Source organism: Thunnus maccoyii, chromosome 2 (genome assembly GCF_910596095.1).
Source record: "Thunnus maccoyii chromosome 2, fThuMac1.1, whole genome shotgun sequence".
Lineage (NCBI taxonomy): Eukaryota > Metazoa > Chordata > Actinopteri > Scombriformes > Scombridae > Thunnus > Thunnus maccoyii.
In genome coordinates, this window is record NC_056534.1 from 363,966 (window position 1) to 386,989 (window position 23,024).

General features: G+C 39.5%; 2 protein-coding genes across 2 annotated transcripts in view; both read right to left on the reverse strand.

Moving 5' to 3' along the window:
- Positions 1-5,065: 5,065 nt before the first annotated feature.
- LOC121913662 (tripartite motif-containing protein 16-like) lies at positions 5,066-6,814 on the reverse strand. Its single transcript, XM_042436390.1, has one exon. The coding sequence runs from the start codon at positions 6,804-6,806 to the stop codon at positions 5,136-5,138; it is 1,671 nt and encodes a 556-aa protein (XP_042292324.1). The 5' UTR covers positions 6,807-6,814; the 3' UTR covers positions 5,066-5,135.
- A 3,835-nt stretch (positions 6,815-10,649) lies between these two features.
- The window catches only part of LOC121881183 (reticulon-3-like), a 15,276-nt gene continuing 2,901 nt past the window's right edge, over positions 10,650-23,024 (reverse strand). The window contains exons 2-8 of the mRNA XM_042388849.1: positions 21,965-22,115; positions 21,822-21,878; positions 14,901-15,039; positions 14,724-14,793; positions 14,594-14,640; positions 12,932-12,990; positions 10,650-10,830 (exon numbers count right to left, since the gene is read on the reverse strand). Coding sequence (XP_042244783.1) covers positions 10,782-10,830; positions 12,932-12,990; positions 14,594-14,640; positions 14,724-14,793; positions 14,901-15,039; positions 21,822-21,878; positions 21,965-22,115 — 572 coding nt within the window. The 3' untranslated portion in view covers positions 10,650-10,781. The remainder of the gene's footprint in view (positions 10,831-12,931; positions 12,991-14,593; positions 14,641-14,723; positions 14,794-14,900; positions 15,040-21,821; positions 21,879-21,964; positions 22,116-23,024) is intronic.

Consider the following 23,024-nt stretch of genomic DNA (forward strand, 5'->3'; position numbering starts at 1 on the left):
AATAATACTACATAGCAGCGGAAGTACTCAGATCCTTTACTGCAGTGAAAGTAAAAGTACTCTATTACACACAGTAAACTACAGTAAACTACAGTAAACTACTGGCAGCTGTAGTTGCCGCAATTTACCGTTTTTTTAGTGTCACTACTGTAATTTAACGGTTCATTGCCGTAAATGATGCCGGTGCTCTGCTGCAGGATATGAAGTTTACTGTGTGTTCGACCTGCAGGAAGTGTTGCTGGTGTGTAAAAGAAATGTAAAAGAAAACTGAATAACAGGTTATCATTTGATGTATTTCTTCAATATATCATACATGTTTCAGACAGTGTTTAAGTTCAGTTTAGTGTTAGTTTGTGTGTGCTGTGTCTATTCTAAACTTAGTTCTTTGCTGTGTAAGATGAGGCAGTTGTGTGTCTAACAGTTAAGTTTATTCTGTTATACATTTACCTGAGCCAGTGATAAGATAAACTGTAGTTATGTAGATGTTTATGTGTAAAACTGATCAGCTTTAGAGGATAGTGTGGTTTGTCCTTAATTTAATATAGTAGTAATGTTATTTTGTGATGCTACTTGGTGCTTATGTACTGTCATATATGGTCGTGAAGAAAGTCTGTTCCTAGGTTAGCTGAACTTTTGACTTATGTTTCTATCTGAGGGTTGCTGACCTGTAAGGTTAGTAAACAGATGTCTTAAATTCTGTACGAGTAGTATTTAAGGGACTGGTTAACCTTTCAGACAAAGAAAAGATAGCTAGGTGGTATCTTTGTCTCCAGAACTATGATGCATTATACTTCTGATTGTATTATTTGATTACATTATTTCATAACCTGACAATGTTCTCTTTGTGTGTTTATTGAGTCATCAGCAATTTCCCATTACAGTAACATCAACAGTTTCTTACTGTAAATGTTACAACATCAAGTTTTCTTCTTGTTTATACTAATAAAACAACTATAAATTACAGACATATACTGTAAATAACAACGTGTCTTACATTTAAAAACACATAAAAAAGGAAATGAGACAAGTGACAGTTTTACATTTATTCAAAAGCTTTCAAATATGTCAAATATATTCAAATATGCCTGTTTGTTTGTTTCATGACCTTGTAAATCTGTTCATTATAATATCCTGAAGTTGAACTCAGTCATGAGTCTAAACTGCTTTACAAACTACTGTTTAAAAATATAAAAGCACTAATAAACAGATTGCCTTCAAATGTTCTCCATCATAGATCCAGGCTACAAGCTCACAGCTCGCTGAGTGAGAGAAAGAGAAATAAACAGAAACATTTTACACAAGAAGGAAAACTAACCTGTAGCAACCTACAGCTTAGAGACACATAAGATAATCAATATAACCAGTATAACCAGTATAACCAGTATAACCACTCAGCAGCAAACATCTTAATGAACTTGGCTTCATATCTGAATAAACTTCAGTTGTTGACTAAGATGAACAAGGTGAAGGTTTAGATCAGAGCGGACTAGCGTTAGCACTGTCAGACAGATGTTTAACCCTTTAACATCCACTGGTCCAGCTGTAACCAGTACCATCACACTGTAATGAGCCAACTGGAGATAACTGGAGAGGTTCTGTGACACCAGTGACACCACAAACTGAAAACCAGCTCCCATCAGGTTGGGCCTGAAGGTCTGGAATATTATACAGGTTAAAGGTTTATGGTCCTGATTATTGTTATTCATATATGACTCATTATAGACGAGGACTGATGGAGTTGTGTTTGTGTTTTAGCCGCTAAACAAACACATTTCCAGAAACTAGAAGATGTCAGTTGTCAGATGAAGCCTGATACCTGCATCATAGGATGTTAAAGGTTAAACACAGTAATTCAAACTTCCAGCTGAAGACACGACCTGAAAATGCTCTCTGCTGTCTGCCAGGCGCTTGCTGGGATTACACCAGTTAAATGTTAGCAAAAATTAAACATAGTCACTAACTGGGAAACCAGATGCACCAATTGGTTTGATTCCACGAAGCAGAACTGTGGTTCCATTAAAATACTGTATTTACCATCAAATCCTACAGTAGTAAGAACTGAACCGTATGTAGTTAAAGTATTATAGTAAAAGTACATAAGTATTATGAGCTTGATGTAGTTAAAGTATTGCAGTAAAAGTACATAAGTATTATGAGCTTGATGTAGTTAAAGTATTGCAGTAAAAGTACATAAGTATTATGAGGTTGATGTAGTTAAAGTATTGCAGTAAAAGTACATAAGTATTATGAGCTTGATGTAGTTAAAGTATTATAGTAAAAGTACATAAGTATTATGAGCTTGATGTAGTTAAAGTATTGCAGTAAAAGTACATAAGTATTATGAGCTTGATGTAGTTAAAGTATTGCAGTAAAAGTAGTGGTTTGGTCCCTCTGACTGATATATTATTATATATGACATCATTAGATTATTAATAGTGAAGCATCAGTGTTAGAGCAGCATGTTACTGTTGTAGCTGCTGGAGGTGGAGCTAGTTTACACTACTTTATATACAGTTAGCTAGTTTAGTCCAGTGGTTCCCAACCTAGGGGTCGGGCCCCTCCAAAGGGTCAGCAGATAAATCTGAGGGGTGGTGAGATGATTAATGGGAGAGGAAAGAAGAAAAAACAAAGTTCTGATACACAAATCTGTTTTCAGTTTTTGGACTTTTTCTCTAATCTTTGATTTTTGCTGAAATATTGGATCATTTGAACATTTATTGAAATGAAAGCATGTGAGAAGTTTAGAGGGAAAAATCACTATTTGGTGGAGCTGTTAACAACTCATAGACATGTGAAATGTGACCCCGACTACACACTGCTTTTTGTAAGACGTCAAAAGACAAAAAGGTTGGAAACCAATTTGACAAACATCGAACCGTCTACCGTTTTATTTCATTTTTACAGTTTGTTTGTTTTTTTTTTTTAAATCATGTTGTTTGTTGATGCTGTTTGTCCTCATCAGCTGTCCTGTGTTGTTTTTAACACTATGTGGTGAAGCCAAAGACGTTTCCACAATCTAACTAACAAATAACTAATTAATGACTTAAAGCACTTTGACACCATTTACCATGATGAATGACAGGATGCATTCTTATTATCATGGTGTGTTTTAATTGGTTTAAAAACATGTTTTTGACTAAAACTGCAGACAGACCGAGTGGAGGAGCTTTAACCTCCACTACATCCCTGGTTAGCAGGATGAAGGCGCCCTCTTGTGTCCTGCATCAGTTTTCAGATTTCAGTTGTTGACCTGCTGTGATGTTCACTGCAGGAAGACGTGTAAAAACTCCACTGAGCCTTTAACAGCTTCAAACAACATCAGTAAAGACGGATTTTAATATCTGTAATATCACACTGTGTCAGTTTGTTGACAGAAGTCACACCCTGTAACACTGACGCTGCATTCAGGTCACATGGGAAAGATGGGAGAGAAGAGTTTCCAGTCTGCAAATATTATTCACATCAGCTTTCAGGTTGTAAACAGAACTTGTGAAAGTGAGATTTGATGCTGCAGGCTGTGATTTCTCTGACTTCTGTGACCAGATGTGAATAATTATATGTTCAGTTTATAGTTTAATCATATTATGACTGGACTTGATGGAGTCCACATGTGTTTAATTTAGTGTTGATGTTCAAATATGAGTTTTTTAGTAAAAACTGTAACACTGTAAACTTCAGCAAACATCTATTACGGCGTCTTCACGGCTTCAAACTGGAGTCAACATGTTGTTTCCTTCTGATGTTTATTACGATTGAACTGAACTCAGCGTCTCATATGTGCAGAGTTTTGATCAAATGATTCCTGAATGACTTCTGCAGTAGAAAAGGTGGAGTAACGTTACCTGTGATGGTTCAATAAATCAATCACAGCTGTCAGGAAACTAATCACCACTGTTTTAGATGCATTTCTTTGCTGCTGATTAATATAAATGACTAAAACTCTTCAACACAGCAACAAAATCAGTCACAAGAAGTTTTAATCAAGTCTGGATTTAAACTTTACAAACTCGTCTTCATCAAACTCTGAACGACACTAAACTCTCAAACTTCACAGTGAAAGAGTTTCTGGCTGAGTGTGAACAATATTATCACGTGACGTACTGATTGATCACATGACGGAACAACCAATCAGAGATATGGATCGGCCCGACATCTGCTGTATTGTACATTTATTTAAAACATCCTTACAGTGCTGAGTTATTCTGCAGGAATTTAATTATAAGTTTAATTTGTGTGAAATCGTCAAATCTCTGGTTAATAATTACCAACAATCTGATACATTTATAATATATAAATATATAAATATGGATGAATGAAAGGAAATTGGTTGAAATGGAAATAAAATGTGCTGCAGATGTTCTGCTGTTGGTAGACGAGCTGATCATGACCAACGATATTTAGTCCAATCAGACAGAAAACAGAGTAAAATAAATAAACTCTCATTTTAGTTTCACATTTTCTCCAGAAGCTTTGAATGAGATCCTGAGATGAAGACAGAAGAAAATACTTTGCTCACTGTTGAAAAAACATCTTTATTGATTATGTAAAGCTTCAGATTGTTCACACATCCAATCAGTAAAGTCTGTTAAATGACTCTTGTTCAATGATTTCATGTTCAGATTCACTTCATCCACACAATCAGTTAGTTTAACCCAGAATGTACAAGAACATAATAAATGATTATTATCATGATAATCCCAGTTTGATTGGACATTTCTCTATGAATTTATAAAGTGATGAGAACAAAATATCTATGATGAAGGAAGTTCTGCTGTTTTCTCTGTTTAAGAAACAACAGAACACAAATACATCAATACAAACATGAAACTAACATTTAGAACAAAGAGAAGTTTATATTTTCATCTGAAGAAGCGTCAGTGAAGGTAAAAGACGTCATCATGAGCAGCGATAGCCTCCATGGATAAAAACACACAGCAAAAAGTCACATTTAAAGAAACTGAAAACATCAACAGAACAACAAATGAAAAGAAAAGTGTTGATAATCCCAGTTTGATTGACAGCTGATCTCTGTGCAGTTCAGAAACACCACAGCAACGAGCTCTCAGAAACAATGGAGACAAAAACATGAAGAATTACAACAGAATCTGACACATGAAGTCTGAAATGACTTCTGTCTATTTCAGTTCACAGAACTCAGCTGTTTCTCCAGGATAAAGACAAAGTCCAGCATAGAGAGGCTGAGTGAATGTGGTCTGGACTCTGTGGAGGAGAGTCATGGTTTCAGAGACGCTGTAGAAGGACAGAATACCTGCACTGTGATCCAGGTACACTCCTACTCTGGAGGAACCAGGACCTGAGACGCGAGTTTTGATGTTGTTGAACCAAAATTTATAACTGTCAGTGTCACAATATAACATCCAAGATTTGTCATTGTATCCAAATCGACATTCATTCGAGTCTCCTGCTCTGCTGATATCCTCGTATGCGACTGCTACACCAACTCTTCCCCCTCCCCACTCCACCTCCCAGTAACAACGTCCAGTCAGACTCTCTCTACTCAGGACCTGATACCATACAGTGAATCTGTCTGGGTGACGAGGATAAGACTGTTGTTGACTCGTTCGTTCTGCTTTTCTGTTCCCATCAGATAATAACAGCTGTGTGTTTGCTGTGTTTGGATCCAGAGTGATTTCATGTGAATATCTTAAGAATCCAGCTCTGGTCTTGGGTTCTGGTTCTGGCAGTAAAACGTCCACGTCAGTCACTGTCAGTGAGATGTTTGTCCATTTCTCCCTCAGGATGTCCTGTAGTTGATCTCTGAGCTCTGACACAGCTGCTGTCACATCCTCAAAGTATCTCAGAGGACGGATATTGATGCTGGATGAGTCTGTAGATGCACTGAGTTGTGACAGTGAGGGGTAGTTGTGTAGAAACTGGTTGTGATCCTCTGTGTATGAAAGCTGCTTCAGTTCAGCGTCTTTTCTCTTCAGCTCAGTGATCTCCTGCTCCAGCTTCTCCTGAAGCTCTTTGACTCGACTCACTTCAGTTTCCTGCTGGGATCTGATCTGCTGCTTCACATCAGAGCTTCTTTTCTGGATGAGACGGATCAGCTCAGTGAGGATCTTCTCACTGTCCTCCACTGCTTTATTAGCAGAGCGACTGACGGCCTCCACCTCCTGCTGAAGCAGCTTCACATCTTTCTCTCTGTCCTGGATTCTCTGCTGGATGTTTTGTCGACTCACCTCGAGCTCTCTCTGCCTCTCAGTCCTTTCTGCTGCAGCTGAGACTGTGTCGTGGCCTTTATGTTCATCCACAGAGCAGAGATAACAGATACTCTGCTGATCAGTACGGCAGAACATCTTCATCACCTCATCATGACGAGAGCAGATGTTCTCCTGGAGCTTCTCTGAGGGGTCGACCAGCTTGTGTTTATTAAATTTAGTTGATTCAAAGTGAGGCTGGAGGTGATTCTCACAGTAAGAGACGAGGCACTGCAGACAGGACTTGAGGGCTTTCAGCTTCCTCCCAGTGCAGACATCACAGGCCACATCTTCAGGTCCAGCATAGCAGTGATCAGCAGGAGCAGCTTGGAGTCCAGTCTTCTTCAGCTGCTCCACTAAAGCTGCTAACATGGTGTTTTTCACCAGGACAGGCCTCGGTGTGAAGGTCTGTCTGCACTGAGGACAGCTGTAGATCTTCCTCTGATCCTCTCTATCCCAGAAGCTTTTAATACAGCTCATGCAGTAGCTGTGTCCACAGGGAATAGTCACCGGATCCTTCAGTAGATCCAGACAGATCGAACAAGAGAAGGTTTCTCGGTCCAGCTGAACTCCTTTCTGCTCCATTTCAGCTCTCAGTGGCAACGACTGAGTTTCGCTTCCTGAGAAGTTGAACAACTTTGAGCTCTGATCTGAACAACATGTGTCTCTGCAGTGAATTCAGCCTGCAGCTCTTATACTGCACTACATGTTGGTTCCACCCATCTGCAAACTGTAGATATAAAGGGAAGGGAACCAGGAGATATGAGGACAGAGTGGAGCTTGTTGTGTTTGAGAGCAGGAAGGAGAGGGAGGGGTTAAGTTTTAAAGAGATACTGTGTGTTTCACTCTGTTTTGTAGCTCAGCTCTGCTTCCTGGTGCCAAAGTGTTTTTTGGGATCTGAGATGACTGTTTATTTTCATCCTATCGGTACAGTATTAAAGCTTTATTGATCATTGTGAAGGAAACGTTTCACATTAAAGCATCAACGTGGGGTGCAGACACCCTCTCTATGTTTAAGAGTAGGCTTCAAACTTTCCTTTTTGATAAAGCTTATAGTTAGGGCCGACCAGGCTCGCCTTGGATCAGCCCTTAGTTATGCTGCTATAGGCCTAGACTGCTGGGGGACTTCCCATGATGCACTGAGCTCCTCTCTCCTCCTCCTCCTCTCCATCTGTATGCATTCATGTAACATCAATGCATGTCACTAACTTTGCTTCTTCCCCGGAGTTTTTTGTGCTTTCTCATCTCACAGAAAAACCTGACTCCCGGGCCGAACCTTCGCGGTCCTTCACAGTCCTGATGGCATCCTTCCCTGGCTGTTGCTGCTTGTGCTTGTTGTTGTTTGTTGTTGTCATTGTTTTTCTTCTGTCCCCCCTCCCCCTTTCCCTCTCTCTTTCTCTCTCTCAACCCAACCGGTCAAAGCAGATGGCCGCCCACCAAGAGCCGGGGTCTGCTTGAGGTTTCTACCCGTTAAAGGGGAGTTTTTCCTTACCGCTGTCGCCAAGTGCTGCTCGTGGGGGAATTGTTGGGTCTCTGTAAATTAAAGAGTACGGTCTTGACCTGCTCTATGTGAAAAGTGCCTTGAGATGACTTCTGTTGTGATATGGCGCTATATAAATAAATAAAATAAAGATTGAAATAAAACCTGCTTCAAACACACTGTGCTCCACTGGAACTTCAGTAGCTGTTAACACAAACTAAGATTATAAACCTGAACGCTGTGAATAAAACTGTAAGTTGTTTTAAGTTGATATAAAGGAGGGAAAACTAAAGTAAAGCAGCTGAATGAAGGTCTGTGGCTGATTATGTTTATATATTGATTTATTTTAATGGAATTATTGACTGATTTTATTTGGTGCTCATGTTGAGGTGAAAGTTTATTCAATAAAGGCTTATAAATATATCAACTCATAAATAAATAGGCAGATAATAAAGAATATATAAACCATCAATTTACAAACTGTAATTTTAGGAGATTTAAGTAGCAGCAAATCAGATCTCAGTAACACTGTGATCCAGATTAATATATCAGATTTCTAAACCTTAAATCTTAAAACACAGTGATGATAGAAAGATCAACATCTAAAGGAAACTACAAACCTAGAAATCCCGTAAGGACGGAAACAACTCACATCAGAGAGGGATGGGAATAAAAAAACAAAACAAAATGGCTTCTTGTGGTCTCCTCCGCTGCCCTCTGCTGGCGAACTGCTGCGGTGGATAAACTGGAGGACCAGAGGCACGAGGACGTGTTGCTGGACTGTGTGTGCACGTGCTCAGGTACAATCACAGGTATCTGAACATCAGTCATCTGCTCTGCTGCGGAGGGTTGTGGGCGCTGTCTGTCTACTGAATACGTGCTATATATTATGTCTCTTTTTTAAAAAGAAGAATCTTATAAACTCGAGTACAATTTTTCTGTTTTATAGAACTTTGAGTCTTCATGGTTCTCATGTTCAGAAAATACATTAAACATTAGAGCTGAAATATGCAGGATGCTTTTTATCCATGAAGTCATTACATATGACTCTTCACTGCTAGCAGTTCAAACGTTATTTTTCTTTGCTTGCAATTTTACCACAAAAAGAGCAAATAGAACATCGCTTGTATCGCAATTTCTGCAGAATTCTGCAGGAAAGTCACTTTGATTTTCTGCTCTTTGATACTCGTGTTGCTCTCCGTCACTGTATATCTATTGTACTGAACATGTATGGAAGTTAACGCCATCTTACTGCACAATTAGAACTACATCTATAGGAATGAAGAAGAAGAAAATCCTTTGCAGGCCGTTTAAGGCCAAATATTTAAACAGAAGTTAGACCATAAAGGCTTTTCTCATGTATGAAACTGCACCTGTAGACTTTAAAGCTCTCTCTCTGTCAAATATGTGCGATGTCATTAAAGGCTTTTAAACTTTACACCATGTTTGTTTGTTGTCCTTCCTGTTGGAGAGTGTTTGGATCAAAACAAGCCTCAGTTAAAGTATTGCAGTAAAAGTACATAAGTATTATGAGCTTGATGTAGTTAAAGTATTGCAGTAAAAGTACATAAGTATTATGAGCTTGATGTAGTTAAAGTATTGCAGTAAAAGTACACAAGTATTATGAGCTTGATGTAGTTAAAGTATTGCAGTAAAAGTACGTAAGTATTATGAGCTTGATGTAGTTAAAGTATTGCAGTAAAAGTACATAAGTATTATGAGCTTGATGTAGTTAAAGTATTGCAGTAAAAGTACATAAGTATTATGAGCTTGATGTAGTTAAAGTATTGCAGTAAAAGTACATAAGTATTATGAGCTTGATGTAGTTAAAGTACTGCAGTAAAAGTACATCAGTATTATGAGCTTGATTTAGTTAAAGTATTGCAGTAAAAGTACATAAGTATTATGAGCTTGATTTAGTTAAAGTATTGCAGTAAAAGTACATAAGTATTATGAGTTTGATGTAGTTAAAGTATTGCAGTAAAAGTACATAAGTATTATGAGCTTGATGTAGTTAAAGTATTGCAGTAAAAGTACATAAGTATTATGAGCTTGATGTAGTTAAAGTATTGCAGTAAAAGAAGCAGCGGCTCTGAATCCTCCAGCTGTTTGTTATTAAAGATCAACCTGCTGATCCACCTTCTACTCACTGTTACTGTTTACAAGCGGAAGTTAGTTTAAGTATTGCAGTAAAAGTACATAAGTATTATGAGCTTGATGTAGTTAAAGTATTGCAGTAAAAGTACATAAGTATTATGAGCTTGATGTAGTTAAAGTATTGCAGTAAAAGTACATAAGTATTATGAGCTTGATGTAGTTAAAGTATTGCAGTAAAAGAAGCAGCGGCTCTGAATCCTCCAGCTGTTTGTTATTAAAGATCAACCTGCTGATCCACCTTCTACTCACTGTTACTGTTTACAAGCGGAAGTTAGTTTAAGTATTGCAGTAAAAGTACATAAGTATTATGAGCTTGATGTAGTTAAAGTATTGCAGTAAAAGTACATAAGTATTATGAGCTTGATGTAGTTAAAGTATTGCAGTAAAAGTAGTGGTTTGGTCCCTCTGACTGATATATTATTATATATGACATCATTAGATTATTAATAGTGAAGCATCAGTGTTAGAGCAGCATGTTACTGTTGTAGCTGCTGGAGGTGGAGCTAGTTTACACTACTTTATATACAGTTAGCTAGTTTAGTCCAGTGGTTCCCAACCTAGGGGTGGGGCCCCTCCAAAGGGTCAGCAGATAAATCTGAGGGGTTGTTGGCAACAGATCTTTCCTCTCACCTGCGTCTGTGTGTTTTCCACTGATGTAACTTTGACTTCTGAGCTAAAAGTTTACAGTTTGTGCTGACGACAGGAAGTGAAGGGGCTGATGGGAATTGTGGTTCAGTGTGGAGAGAAGGAGAGAGTCTTTAGAGAAAAGTGAAATGATCAGACCGCTGCTGTGTTGTTTTGTTATCAGTCAGATTTTATTACAACACTTTGACAACAAACTGAGACTCAGGTGATTGACAGGTGAGTCACTGACTAACGGGCCAATCAGAGGAGAGGGGGAGGAGCCACAGCGTGTCTGAAGGTTACTCAGCTTTTGCTCTTTTCACAGCTCCTGGTAACCTGTCCTGCAGCCTGCACATACACACACACACACACGCACGCACACGCACACGCACACGCACGAACACACACACACACACACACACACACACACGCACGCACACGCACGAACACACACACACACACACACACACACACACACACACAGACGCACACACGCACACACGCACACACACACACACACACACACGCACGCACACACGCACACGCGCACACACAGACGCACACACACACACACACACGCACACGCGCACACACACACACACACGCACACACGCACGCACACACGCACACGCGCACACACACACGCACACGCACACACACACACACATATTATTATATATTATTTAGATATTAAAGAGGAACTTGTTTACACTGTTTACATAAAAGTCGATAAACTCTTCAAGTAAAGTCGATAAAAACGTGTGACCCTGTTTGTTCAATGTTATATTTTACACTGTATTACACATTTTACAATCACTGTAAAAAAGAAAATTGTAAAAAAAACAAACAGTAATAACGGAAAATAATCATCTCATAAAAATACAGTAATTTCTGTCATTAAAATACAGTTTATATCTTTAATTTTACATGTAATATTGTTGTATTTCTTTGCTTTTTATTGATTAATAAGTGTATATCCACCTCCAAAAACTATTAAATCTGCTATAAAAATGTGCTGACAAATACAAATAATCAGGCTTAAAACAACAGAAATGTACTGTTATAAACTGAGTTTAATTGCATGATTTTATGTAAACTTTCTATATAAATCTATATTTAAGGTAATAAAATTATAAACTACCGAAAAAACATTTGATTCACCTTTTTAAAAAGGTCAAAATATTGTTGTATAAGAGGTAATCAGGTTTATAATTGCATCAGTAACAATAATTTAACAATTATATAGTAATAAATATATTTAACAGTTACTGATCATGTGACTGCAGCGTCCCAGCAGCCTTTGCTGCATGTTGCATCATCTCACTGTTCAATAAAGGCAACAATGCCAAAAAATAATAATCTTAAAATAAATATTAAGATCATATTAAGTGTAATGCGAGTTACACATTTTTCATGTTATTTTACAATTATTATTATTATCGTTAGTGACATTTTCAGATATTTTTGAAACACAGGAAAAATCTGTAAAAATACAGATTTTTTTTGCTTTTAATATCAATAATATATCTTAATATTCCTGTTGTTAGCACAGAATAAAACATAAACATTAACATCTCTCATATATTTATTTCTATTTTAATATCACTAATTATTTCTATCATTTCTTTTGTGTTTGTAATGTTCATATTTCTGCATCTGTCTTATTGTTGTGTGAAGCACAGAAATATGCAATTTAACAATTATTATCATTATTCCAACTCTGGTGAAGAGAACTGTGTTCACCAGGTGCACATGTGACAGGATGACATCACAGTGACATCACTGAAAAGAAATCTGAACACACCTGAACTCACCTGAACTCACCTGAACACACCTGAACACACCTGAACACTCCTGAACACACCTGAACACACCTGAACTCACCTGAACACTCCCGAACACACCTGAACACACCTGAACTCACCTGAACTCACCTGAACACTCCTGAACACGCCTGAACTCACCTGAACACACCTGAACACACCTGAACACACCTGAACTCACCTGAACTCACCTGAACACTCCTGAACACACCTGAACACACCTGAACTCACCTGAACTCACCTGAACTCACCTGAACACTCCTGAACACGCCTGAACTCACCTGAATACACCTGAACACACCTGAACACACCTGAACTCACCTGAACACTCCTGAACACACCTGCAATCAGTCTGTACTGACACACGTGTCCTGTTTAATTACTGGCAATAAATAACAAATAAAGTGTTTTACATCATCTGGATGAATGGGATGACTGTGATGTCACTGTGTCACTGTGATGTCACTGTGATGTCACTGTGATGGTGCTGTGATGTCACCGTGATGTCACTGTGGTGTTACTGTGATGTCACTGATGTCACTGTGATGTCACGTGTTCCCTGATCTCAGATATGAACTCAGTTATATGAACAAAGTTCAGTTTTTCAGCTTCTGACATGAACTCACTTCTGCAGCGTTTCCTCCAATCTGGACCGAATCATCTCCATGTGCCGATCAATCTGTGTCTGAACACACACACACACACACACACACACACACAGTCAGACGATTTGTCTCTATACTTGTCTTGTTAGATCTTAGTGCTGCATTTGACACAATTGACCATCAAATCCTTTTGCAGAGACTGGAACATTTAATTGGCATTAAAGGAACTGCATTAACCTGGTTTAAGTCCTATTTATCAGACCGATTTCAGTTTGTACATGTTAATGATGAATCCTCCATGAAGGCAAAAGTTAGACACGGAGTTCCACAAGGTTCTGTACTTGGACCAATTCTATTCACCTTGTATATGCTTCCTTTAGGTAATATTATTAGGAAACACTCCATAAATTTTCATTGTTATGCAGATGACACCCAATTATATTTATCAATGAAGCCTGATGAACCCAATCAGTTAAACAAACTCCAAGCATGCCTTAACGACATAAAGACCTGGATGACCTGCAATTTTCTACTACTAAACTCAGAATAAACTGAAGTTATTGTGTTTGGCCCTAAACACCTTAGAAACACATTATCTAATGATATAGCTACTCTGGATGGCATTACCCTGGCCTCCAGCACCACCGTAAGGAATCTGGGAGTTATCTTTGATCAGGATATGTCCTTTAACTCCCACATAAATCAAATCTCAAGGACTGCCTTTTTTCACTTACGTAATATCACAAAAATCACATCCTGTCCCTAAAAGATGCAGAAAAACTAGTTCACGCATTTGTTACTTCTAGGCTGGATTATTGCAATTCCTTATTATCAGGCTGCTCTAACAAGTCTCTAAAGACTCTCCAGCTGGTCCAGAATGCAGCTGCACGTGTATTGACTAAAACTAGAAAAAGAGACCACATTTCTCCCATTTTAGCTTCGCTACATTGGCTTCCTGTAAAATCTAGAATAGAATTTAAAATCCTTCTCCTAACTTACAAAGCCCTTAATGGTCAGACACCATCATATCTTGAAGAGGTCATAGTACCGTATTATCCCACTAGAACACTGCGCTCCCAGTATGCAGGCTTACTGGTGGTCCCTACAGTCTTTAAAAGTAGAATGGGAGGCAGAGCCTTCAGCTATCAGGCTCCTCTTCTATGGAACCATCTACCGGATTCAGTCCGGGGTGCAGACACCCTCTCTATGTTTAAGAGTAGGCTTAAAACTTTCCTTTTTGATAAAGCTTATAGTTAGGGCCGACCAGGCTCGCCTTGGATCAGCCCTTAGTTATGCTGCTATAGGCCTAGACTGCTGGGGGACTTCCCATGATGCACTGAGCTCCTCTCTCCTCCTCTTCCTCCTCTCCATCTGTATGCATTCATGTAACATCAATGCATGTCACTAACTTTGCTTCTTCCCCGGAGTTTTTTTTTTGTGCTTTCTCATCTCACAGGAAACTGAGGTTACTGAGGTGGGACTCATATAAGCCACAGTGATGGAACGAACTCTCACTTAAATTAATGAGGCTTATCGAAATAAGCCAGAATATCCCATTAGCCAGCTTGATGGAACTCCCCCCAGTCCGCTCTGATTGAAGCTTTGTGACGTTTCTGCTGTTTGTATGTTGCTGATGATGCAGGTGTTTCTGATATTTTGTCCACCTGATGAAGGTAAACATACCTTTCTCTTCTGGTAGATGAGTGGTGTTGTGAAGAAGATGATGTCGGCTGCAGAGAGAAAGGCAGCGATAGTTTACCGTTTACTGCAGATCAATCAGTTTAATCAATCAGTCAGTAAGAAGCAGACTTACCGAGGATGAGGATGGTGATGCCATTAAAGACAGCTCCAACATATGTCATCACCCACATGACAGCAGCCAGCTGAAACAAACAAACAAACAAACAAACAAACAGCAGCCTTCAGAGTGGCTCAGATTGCTTGTGTCGACTTTATGATGACATGAGACGAAGAGCGGCACGCATCTGACCTTCAGAGAGTCCACCAGGTCCTCCACCAGCAGCAGCCTCCTGGTCTGACTGCTCAACCAGTTCACATGAACCAGAGACTGATCCGCCAGCATCCGGACCGTCTCCGGGGACAGAGAGATGTCCCGGTCCAGCAGAGACCTGACAGGAGGACAGACAGTCAGCCCCAGATCAGAATCATCATCCTCCAATCAAATCAATTACGTGAGAATCTTCTCAGGCTTCAGGTTAGAAGCTTGTATCCGAACTAATCAGTGTCACGAATCCAGCTGCCTCGCAAAGTAAGACGTGATAGATGGTGACAGACAGACAGTTCATCCAATCAGCCCTTTTCCAAACACTTTCCATGGACGACTTCTCAGACGGTTCTGTGTAACAAACCATCTGAGAACAACCAGCTGCTATAAATCATCAAACAACCAACACTAATAACTCAAATAATAATAAGAATATGTCAGACAATTCAAGCCATCCTAGGAGAAATATCACATTCTGTGACTGCAACAGCCAGATAAAAGGCCAATATGTTTACACGCTAACAATAAAAAGAAAGTATATATGCAAATATGAAGACCAATCATGTGCAAAACCTCCATAGAACATACAAATGCATAAACGTCAATAATACACATATTCATAAAAAACAAGACACCAGAGTTCACACAATGCTGATGAAGCCTCTCGGCGCCAGATAAACCAGTATACAGAGTTTAATCTGGTGTCGCTGGCTGGATGAGTCATACTGAGCTCTATGACTAACCAGTTAGCTCTATGACTAACCAGTTAGCTCTATGACTAACCAGTTAGCTAAATGACTGACCAGTTAGCTCTATGACTGACCAGTTAGCTCTATGACTGACCAGTTAGCTAAATGACTGACCAGTTAGCTCTATGACTGACCAGTTAGCTCTACTACTAACTAGTTAGCTCTATTACTAACCAGTTAGCTCTATTACTAACCAGTTAGCTCTATGACTGACCAGTTAGCTCTATTACTAACCAGTTAGCTCTATGACTGACCAGTTAGCTCTATGACTAACCAGTTAGCTCTATGACAAACCAGTTAGCTCTATGACTGACCAGTTAGCTCTATGACTGACCAGTTAGCTCTATGACTAACCAGTTAGCTCAATGACTAACCAGTTAGCTCTATGACTGACCAGTTAGCTCTATGACTAACCAGTTAGCTCTATGACAAACCAGTTAGCTCAATGACTAACCAGTTAGCTCAATGACTAACCAGTTAGCTATATGACTAACCAGTTAGCTCAATGACTAACCAGTTAGCTCTATGACTGACCAGTTAGCTCTATGACTGACCAGTTAGCTCTATGACTAACCAGTTAGCTCAATGACTAACCAGTTAGCTATATGACTAACCAGTTAGCTCAATGACTAACCAGTTAGCTCTATGACTGACCAGTTAGCTATATGACTAACCAGTTAGCTCAATGACTAACCAGTTAGCTATATGACTAACCAGTTAGCTCTATGACTGACCAGTTAGCTCTATGACTAACCAGTTAGCTCAATGACTAACCAGTTAGCTATATGACTAACAAGTCAGCTCTATTACTGACCAGTTAGCTCTATGACTAACCAGTTAGCTCTATGACTGACCAGTTAGCTCTATGACTAACAAGTCAGCTCTATGACTGACCAGTTAGCTCTATGACTAACCAGTTAGCTCTATGACTGACCAGTTAGCTCTATGACTAACAAGTCAGCTCTATGACTGACCAGTTAGCTCTATGACTAACCAGTTAGCTCTATGACTGACCAGTTAGCTCTATGATTAACCAGTTAGCTCAATGACTGACCAGTTAGCTATATGACTAACCAGTTAGCTCAATGACTCACCAGTTAGCTCTATGACTAACCAGTTAGCTCTATGACTAACCAGTTAGCTCTATGACTAACAAGTCAGCTCTATGACTGACCAGTTAGCTCTATGACTAACCAGTTAGCTCTATGACTGACCAGTTAGCTCTATGATTAACCAGTTAGCTCAATGACTGACCAGTTAGCTATATGACTAACCAGTTAGCTCAATGACTCACCAGTTAGCTCTATGACTAACCAGTTAGCTCAATGACTAACCAGTTAGCTCTATGACTAACCAGTTAGCTCAATGACTGACCAGTTAGCTCTATGGCTAACCAGTTAGCTCTATGACTGACCAGTTAGCTCTATTACTAACCAGTTAGCTCTATGACTAACCAGTTAGCTTTATGACTAACAAGTCAGCTCTATTACTGACCAGTTAGCTCTATGACTGACCAGTTAGCTCTATGACTAACCAGTTAGCTCTATGACTGACCAGTTAGCTCTATGACTAACCAGTTAGCTCTATGACTGACCAGTTAGCTCTATGATTAACCAGTTAGCTCTATGACTGACCAGTTAGCTCTATGACTGACCAGTTAGCTCTATGATTAACCAGTTAGCTCTATGACTGACCAGTTAGCTCTATTACTAACCAGTTAGCTCAATGACTGACTAGTTAGCTCTATGACAAACCAGTTAGCTCAATGACTAACCAGTTAGCTCTATGACTGACCAGTTAGCTCTATGACTGACCAGTTAGCTCTATGACTAACCAGTTAGCTCAATGACTAACCAGTTAGCTATATGACTAACCAGTTAGCTCAATGACTAACCAGTTAGCTCAATGACAAACCAGTTAGCTCTATTACTAACCAGTTAGCTCAATGACTAACCAGTTAGCTCAATGACTAACCAGTTAGCTCTATGACTAACCAGTTAGCTCAATGACTGACCAGTTAGCTCTATGGCTAACCAGTTAGCTCTATGACTAACCAGTTAGCTCTATGACTAACCAGTTAGCTCTATGACTAACAAGTCAGCTCTATTACTGACCAGTTAGCTCTATGACTAACCAGTTAGCTCTATGACTGACCAGTTAGCTCTATGACTAACCAGTTAGCTCTATGACTGACCAGTTAGCTCTATGATTAACCAGTTAGCTCTATGACTGACCAGTTAGCTCTATGATTAACCAGTTAGCTCTATGACTGACCAGTTAGCTCTATGACTGACCAGTTAGCTCTATGATTAACCAGTTAGCTCTATGACTAACCAGTTAGCTCTGTATAGCTCTATAACTCAGGTTGTACTCTATAAGTCAGGTTCTACTCTATAACTCTGGTTCTATTCGATACCTCAGGTTCTACTCTTTAACTCTGGTTCTACTCTATACCTCAAGTTCTACTCTATAACTCTGGTTCTACTCCATACCTCAGGTTCTACTCTATAAGCCAGGTTCTACTCTATAACTGTGGTTCTACTCTATACCTCAGGTTCTACTCTATAACTCTGGTTCTACTCTGTACCTCAGGTTCTACTCTATAACTCTGGTTCCACTATATACCTCAGGTTCTACTCTATAAGTCAGGTTCTACTCTATAACTCTGGTTCCACTATATACCTCAGGTTCTACTCTATAACTCTGGTTCTACTCTATAACTCTGGTTCCACTATATACCTCAGGTTCTACTCTATAAGTCAGGTTCTACTCTATAACTCTGGTTCTACTCTATAACTGTGGTTCTACTCTATACCTCAGGTTCTACTTTATAAGTCAGGTTCTACTCTATAACTCTGGTTCTACTCTATACCTCAGGTTCTACTCTATAACTCTGATTCTACTCTATAACTCTGGTTCTACCCTATAACTCTGGTTCTACTCTATACCTCAGGTTCTACTCTATAACTCTGGTTCTACTCTATAACTCTGGTTCTACTCTATACCTCAGGTTCTACTCTATAAGCCAGGTTCTACTATGTACCTCAGGTTCTACTCTATAAGTCAGGTTCTACTATATACCTCAGGTTCTACTCTATAACTCTGGTTCTACTCTATAAGTCAGGTTCTACTATATACCTCAGGTTCTACTCTATAACTCTGGTTCTACTCTATACCTCAGGTTCTACTTTATAAGTCAGGTTCTACTCTATAACTCTGGTTCTACTCTATACCTCAGATTCTACTCTATACCTCAGGTTCTACTATATACCTCAGGTTCTACTCTATAAGTCAGGTTCTACTCTATACCTCAGGTTCTACTCTATAACTCTGGTTCTACTCTGTACCTCAGGTTCTACTCTATAAGTCAGGTTCCACTATATACCTCAGGTTCTACTCTATAACTCTGGTTCCACTATATACCTCAGGTTCTACTCTATAAGTCAGGTTCTACTCTATAACTCTGGTTCTACTCTATACCTCAGGTTCTACTTTATAAGTCAGGTTCTACTCTATACCTCAGGTTCTACTCTATAACTCTGATTCTACTCTATAACTCTGGTTCTACTCTATAACTCTGGTTCTACTCTATAACTCTGGTTCTACTCTATACCTCAGGTTCTACTCTATAACTCTGGTTCTACTCTATAAGTCAGGTTCTACTCTATACCTCAGGTTCTACTCTATAAGCCAGGTTCTACTATGTACCTCAGGTTCTACTCTATAAGTCAGGTTCTACTCTATACCTCAGGTTCTACTCTATAAGCCAGGTTCTACTATGTACCTCAGGTTCTACTCTATACCTCAGGTTCTACTTTATAAGTCAGGTTCTACTCTATAACTCTGGTTCTACTCTATACCTCAGGTTCTACTCTATACCTCAGGTTCTACTCTATACCTCAGGTTCTACTATATACCTCAGGTTCTACTCTATAAGTCAGGTTCTACTCTATACCTCAGGTTCTACTCTATAAGTCAGGTTCTACTCTATAACTGTGGTTCTACTCTATACCTCAGGTTCTACTCTATAACTCTGGTTCTACTCTGTACCTCAGGTTCTACTCTATAAGTCAGGTTCCACTATATACCTCAGGTTCTACTCTATAAGTCAGGTTCTACTCCATAACTCTGGTTCCACTATATACCTCAAGTTCTACTCTATAAGTCAGGTTCTACTCTATAACTCTGGTTCTACTCTATAACTCTGGTTCTACTCTATACCTCAGGTTCTACTTTATAAGTCAGGTTCTACTCTATACCTCAGGTTCTACTCTATAAGTCAGGTTCTACTCTATAACTCTGATTCTACTCTATAACTCTGGTTCTACTCTATACCTCAGGTTCTACTCTATAACTCTGGTTCTACTCTATAAGTCAGGTTCTACTCTATACCTCAGGTTCTACTCTATAAGCCAGGTTCTACTATGTACCTCAGGTTCTACTCTATAAGTCAGGTTCTACTCTATACCTCAGGTTCTACTCTATAAGCCAGGTTCTACTATGTACCTCAGGTTCTACTCTATAAGTCAGGTTCTACTCTATACCTCAGGTTCTACTCTATAAGCCAGGTTCTACTATGTACCTCAGGTTCTACTCTATAAGTCAGGTTCTACTCTATACCTCAGGTTCTACTCTATAAGTCAGGTTCTACTCTATACCTCAGGTTCTACTCTATAAGTCAGGTTCTACTCTATAACTCTGGTTCCACTATATACCTCAGGTTCTACTCTATAACTCTGGTTCTACTCTATACCTCAGGTTCTACTTTATAAGTCAGGTTCTACTCTATAACTCTGGTTCTACTCTATAACTCTGGTTCTACTCTGTACCTCAGGTTCTACTCTATAAGTCAGGTTCTACTCTATAAGTCAGGTTCTACTATATACCTCAGGTTCTACTCTATAAGTCAGGTTCTACTCTATAAGTCAGGTTCTACTATATACCTCGGGTTCTACTCTATACCTCAGGTTCTACTATATACCTCAGGTTCTACTCTATAAGTCAGGTTCTACTCTATAAGTCAGGTTCTATTCTATACCTCAGGTTCTACTCTATAAGTCAGGTTCTACTCTATACCTCAGGTTCTACTCTATAAGTCAGGTTCTATTCTATACCTCAGGTTCTACTCTATAAGTCAGGTTCTACTCTACACCTCAGGTTCTACTCTATAAGTCAGGTTCTACTCTATAACTCTGGTTCTACTCTATACCTCAGGTTCTGCTCTATAAGCCAGGTTCTACTATGTACCTCAGGTTCTACTCTATAAGTCAGGTTCTACTATATACCTCAGGTTCTACTCTATAACTCTGGTTCTACTCTATAACTCTGGTTCCACTATATACCTCAGGTTCTACTCTATAACTCTGGTTCTACTCTATACCTCAGGTTCTACTTTATAAGTCAGGTTCTACTCTATAACTCTGGTTCCACTATATACCTCAGGTTCTACTCTATAACTCTGGTTCCACTGTATGCCTCAGGTTCTACTCTATAACTCTGGTTCTACTCTGTACCTCAGGTTCTACTCTATAAGTCAGGTTCTACTCTATAAGTCAGGTTCTACTATATACCTCAGGTTCTACTCTATAACTCTGGTTCTACTCTATAACTCTGGTTCCACTATATACCTCAGGTTCTACTCTATAACTCTGGTTCTACTCTATACCTCAGGTTCTACTTTATAAGTCAGGTTCTACTCTATAACTCTGGTTCCACTATATACCTCAGGTTCTACTCTATAACTCTGGTTCCACTGTATGCCTCAGGTTCTACTCTATAACTCTGGTTCTACTCTGTACCTCAGGTTCTACTCTATAAGTCAGGTTCTACTCTATAAGTCAGGTTCTACTATATACCTCAGGTTCTACTCTATAAGTCAGGTTCTACTCTATAAGTCAGGTTCTACTATATACCTCAGGTTCTACTCTATAAGTCAGGTTCTACTCTATAAGTCAGGTTCTACTCTATACCTCAGGTTCTACTCTATAAGTCAGGTTCTACTCTATAAGTCAGGTTCTACTCTATAACTCTGGTTCTACTCTGTACCTCAGGTTCTACTCTATAAGTCAGGTTCTACTCTATAAGTCAGGTTCTACTATATACCTCAGGTTCTACTCTATAAGTCAGGTTCTATTCTATACCTCTGTGTGTGTCTTACTTGAATGGATGGCCTTCGTCTGACTTCTGGACAGCCTGGATCACAGATTTATAAACCCTACAGATAGGAAGCAGACGACTGTTAGGATGACAACATTTCCTGTTTCCTGGTTTTAACTTCACACTGAGATGCCCCCCCCCCACCTGAAGGTGATGGTGATACAGAGGCAGGCCAGCAGCAGGTAGGACACCACACTGATGACGGACAGCGTTGCCACGGAGACCAGAACCAGCAGTGACAGGCTGAATGCCGCTGCTGACTTCTTTGGTTGTTTCCAGTGGACGAGCTGTACGGCTGGAGACAGACACAGCGGTTGAGACACTGTTCACACTGAACCCCCCCAATATGACCCCTGACACAGAGACACCGTTCACACTGAACCCCCCCAATATGACCCCTGACACAGAGACACCGTTCACACTGAACCCCCCCAATATGACACCTGACACAGTTTTCAGATTAGATTTGACTTTTTTAGATAAAGAGTGCTACAACATAAACAATCAATACTTTTACATATCAACACAACCAAGTCAGCTGTTTGTCATTGCTAACTTCTCATCTATTGTTTTTCCTGCTGTAAACGAGCTTCCATACTTTTCCTCCACAGCAGATAATCCAGCAAATAATCCGGTTACACAGATCACAAGTCATGTGGAGCTGATTAATGGGGTCGAGCTGCATACTGAAGTCATTGTTAACGAGACAAAAACAAACTGCGGAAACAAGACTTTGTCATGTTGAGCAAACAGAAATCGAGCAGAGAAGATGTGAAGTATTTATATTTTGTACATTTAGTCTTCACTAGAGATAAAGCAGAGAAAGGAAGAAGCAACATGATGTGATATTTTACAGACATGCAGGGACACAAAGTCCAGTTCAAACCAAACCCAGTCAGACCTGGTCACCCACCCTCTCACCCCCCCCAAGCAGCAGTAAGTAGATTGTGACAGAAACACAAAGATTTTAATAACACTGAGGCTGTCAGCTGACCGGGTTAGCTAACAGCAGGACAAAAGAGCTTTGTCACTGCTAACACGCTAACTAGGAGCTTCTGATGCTAACAGGCCAGTTAGCTGACCTGCTGCAGTGTAACTAACATGTTAGGAGAAGGTAACTTGCAGATTAATTAACGGACAGGAGAGATAACTACACTTAAATAAACACCAGTTTGATAAATGGTAAATAAATAAATAAGTAAGA

Excerpts from the sequence above, each read along its gene's own strand:
- LOC121913662 (XM_042436390.1), bottom strand. The coding sequence starts at position 6,806 with ATGGAGCAGAAAGGAGTTCAGCTGGACCGAGAAACCTTCTCTTGTTCG.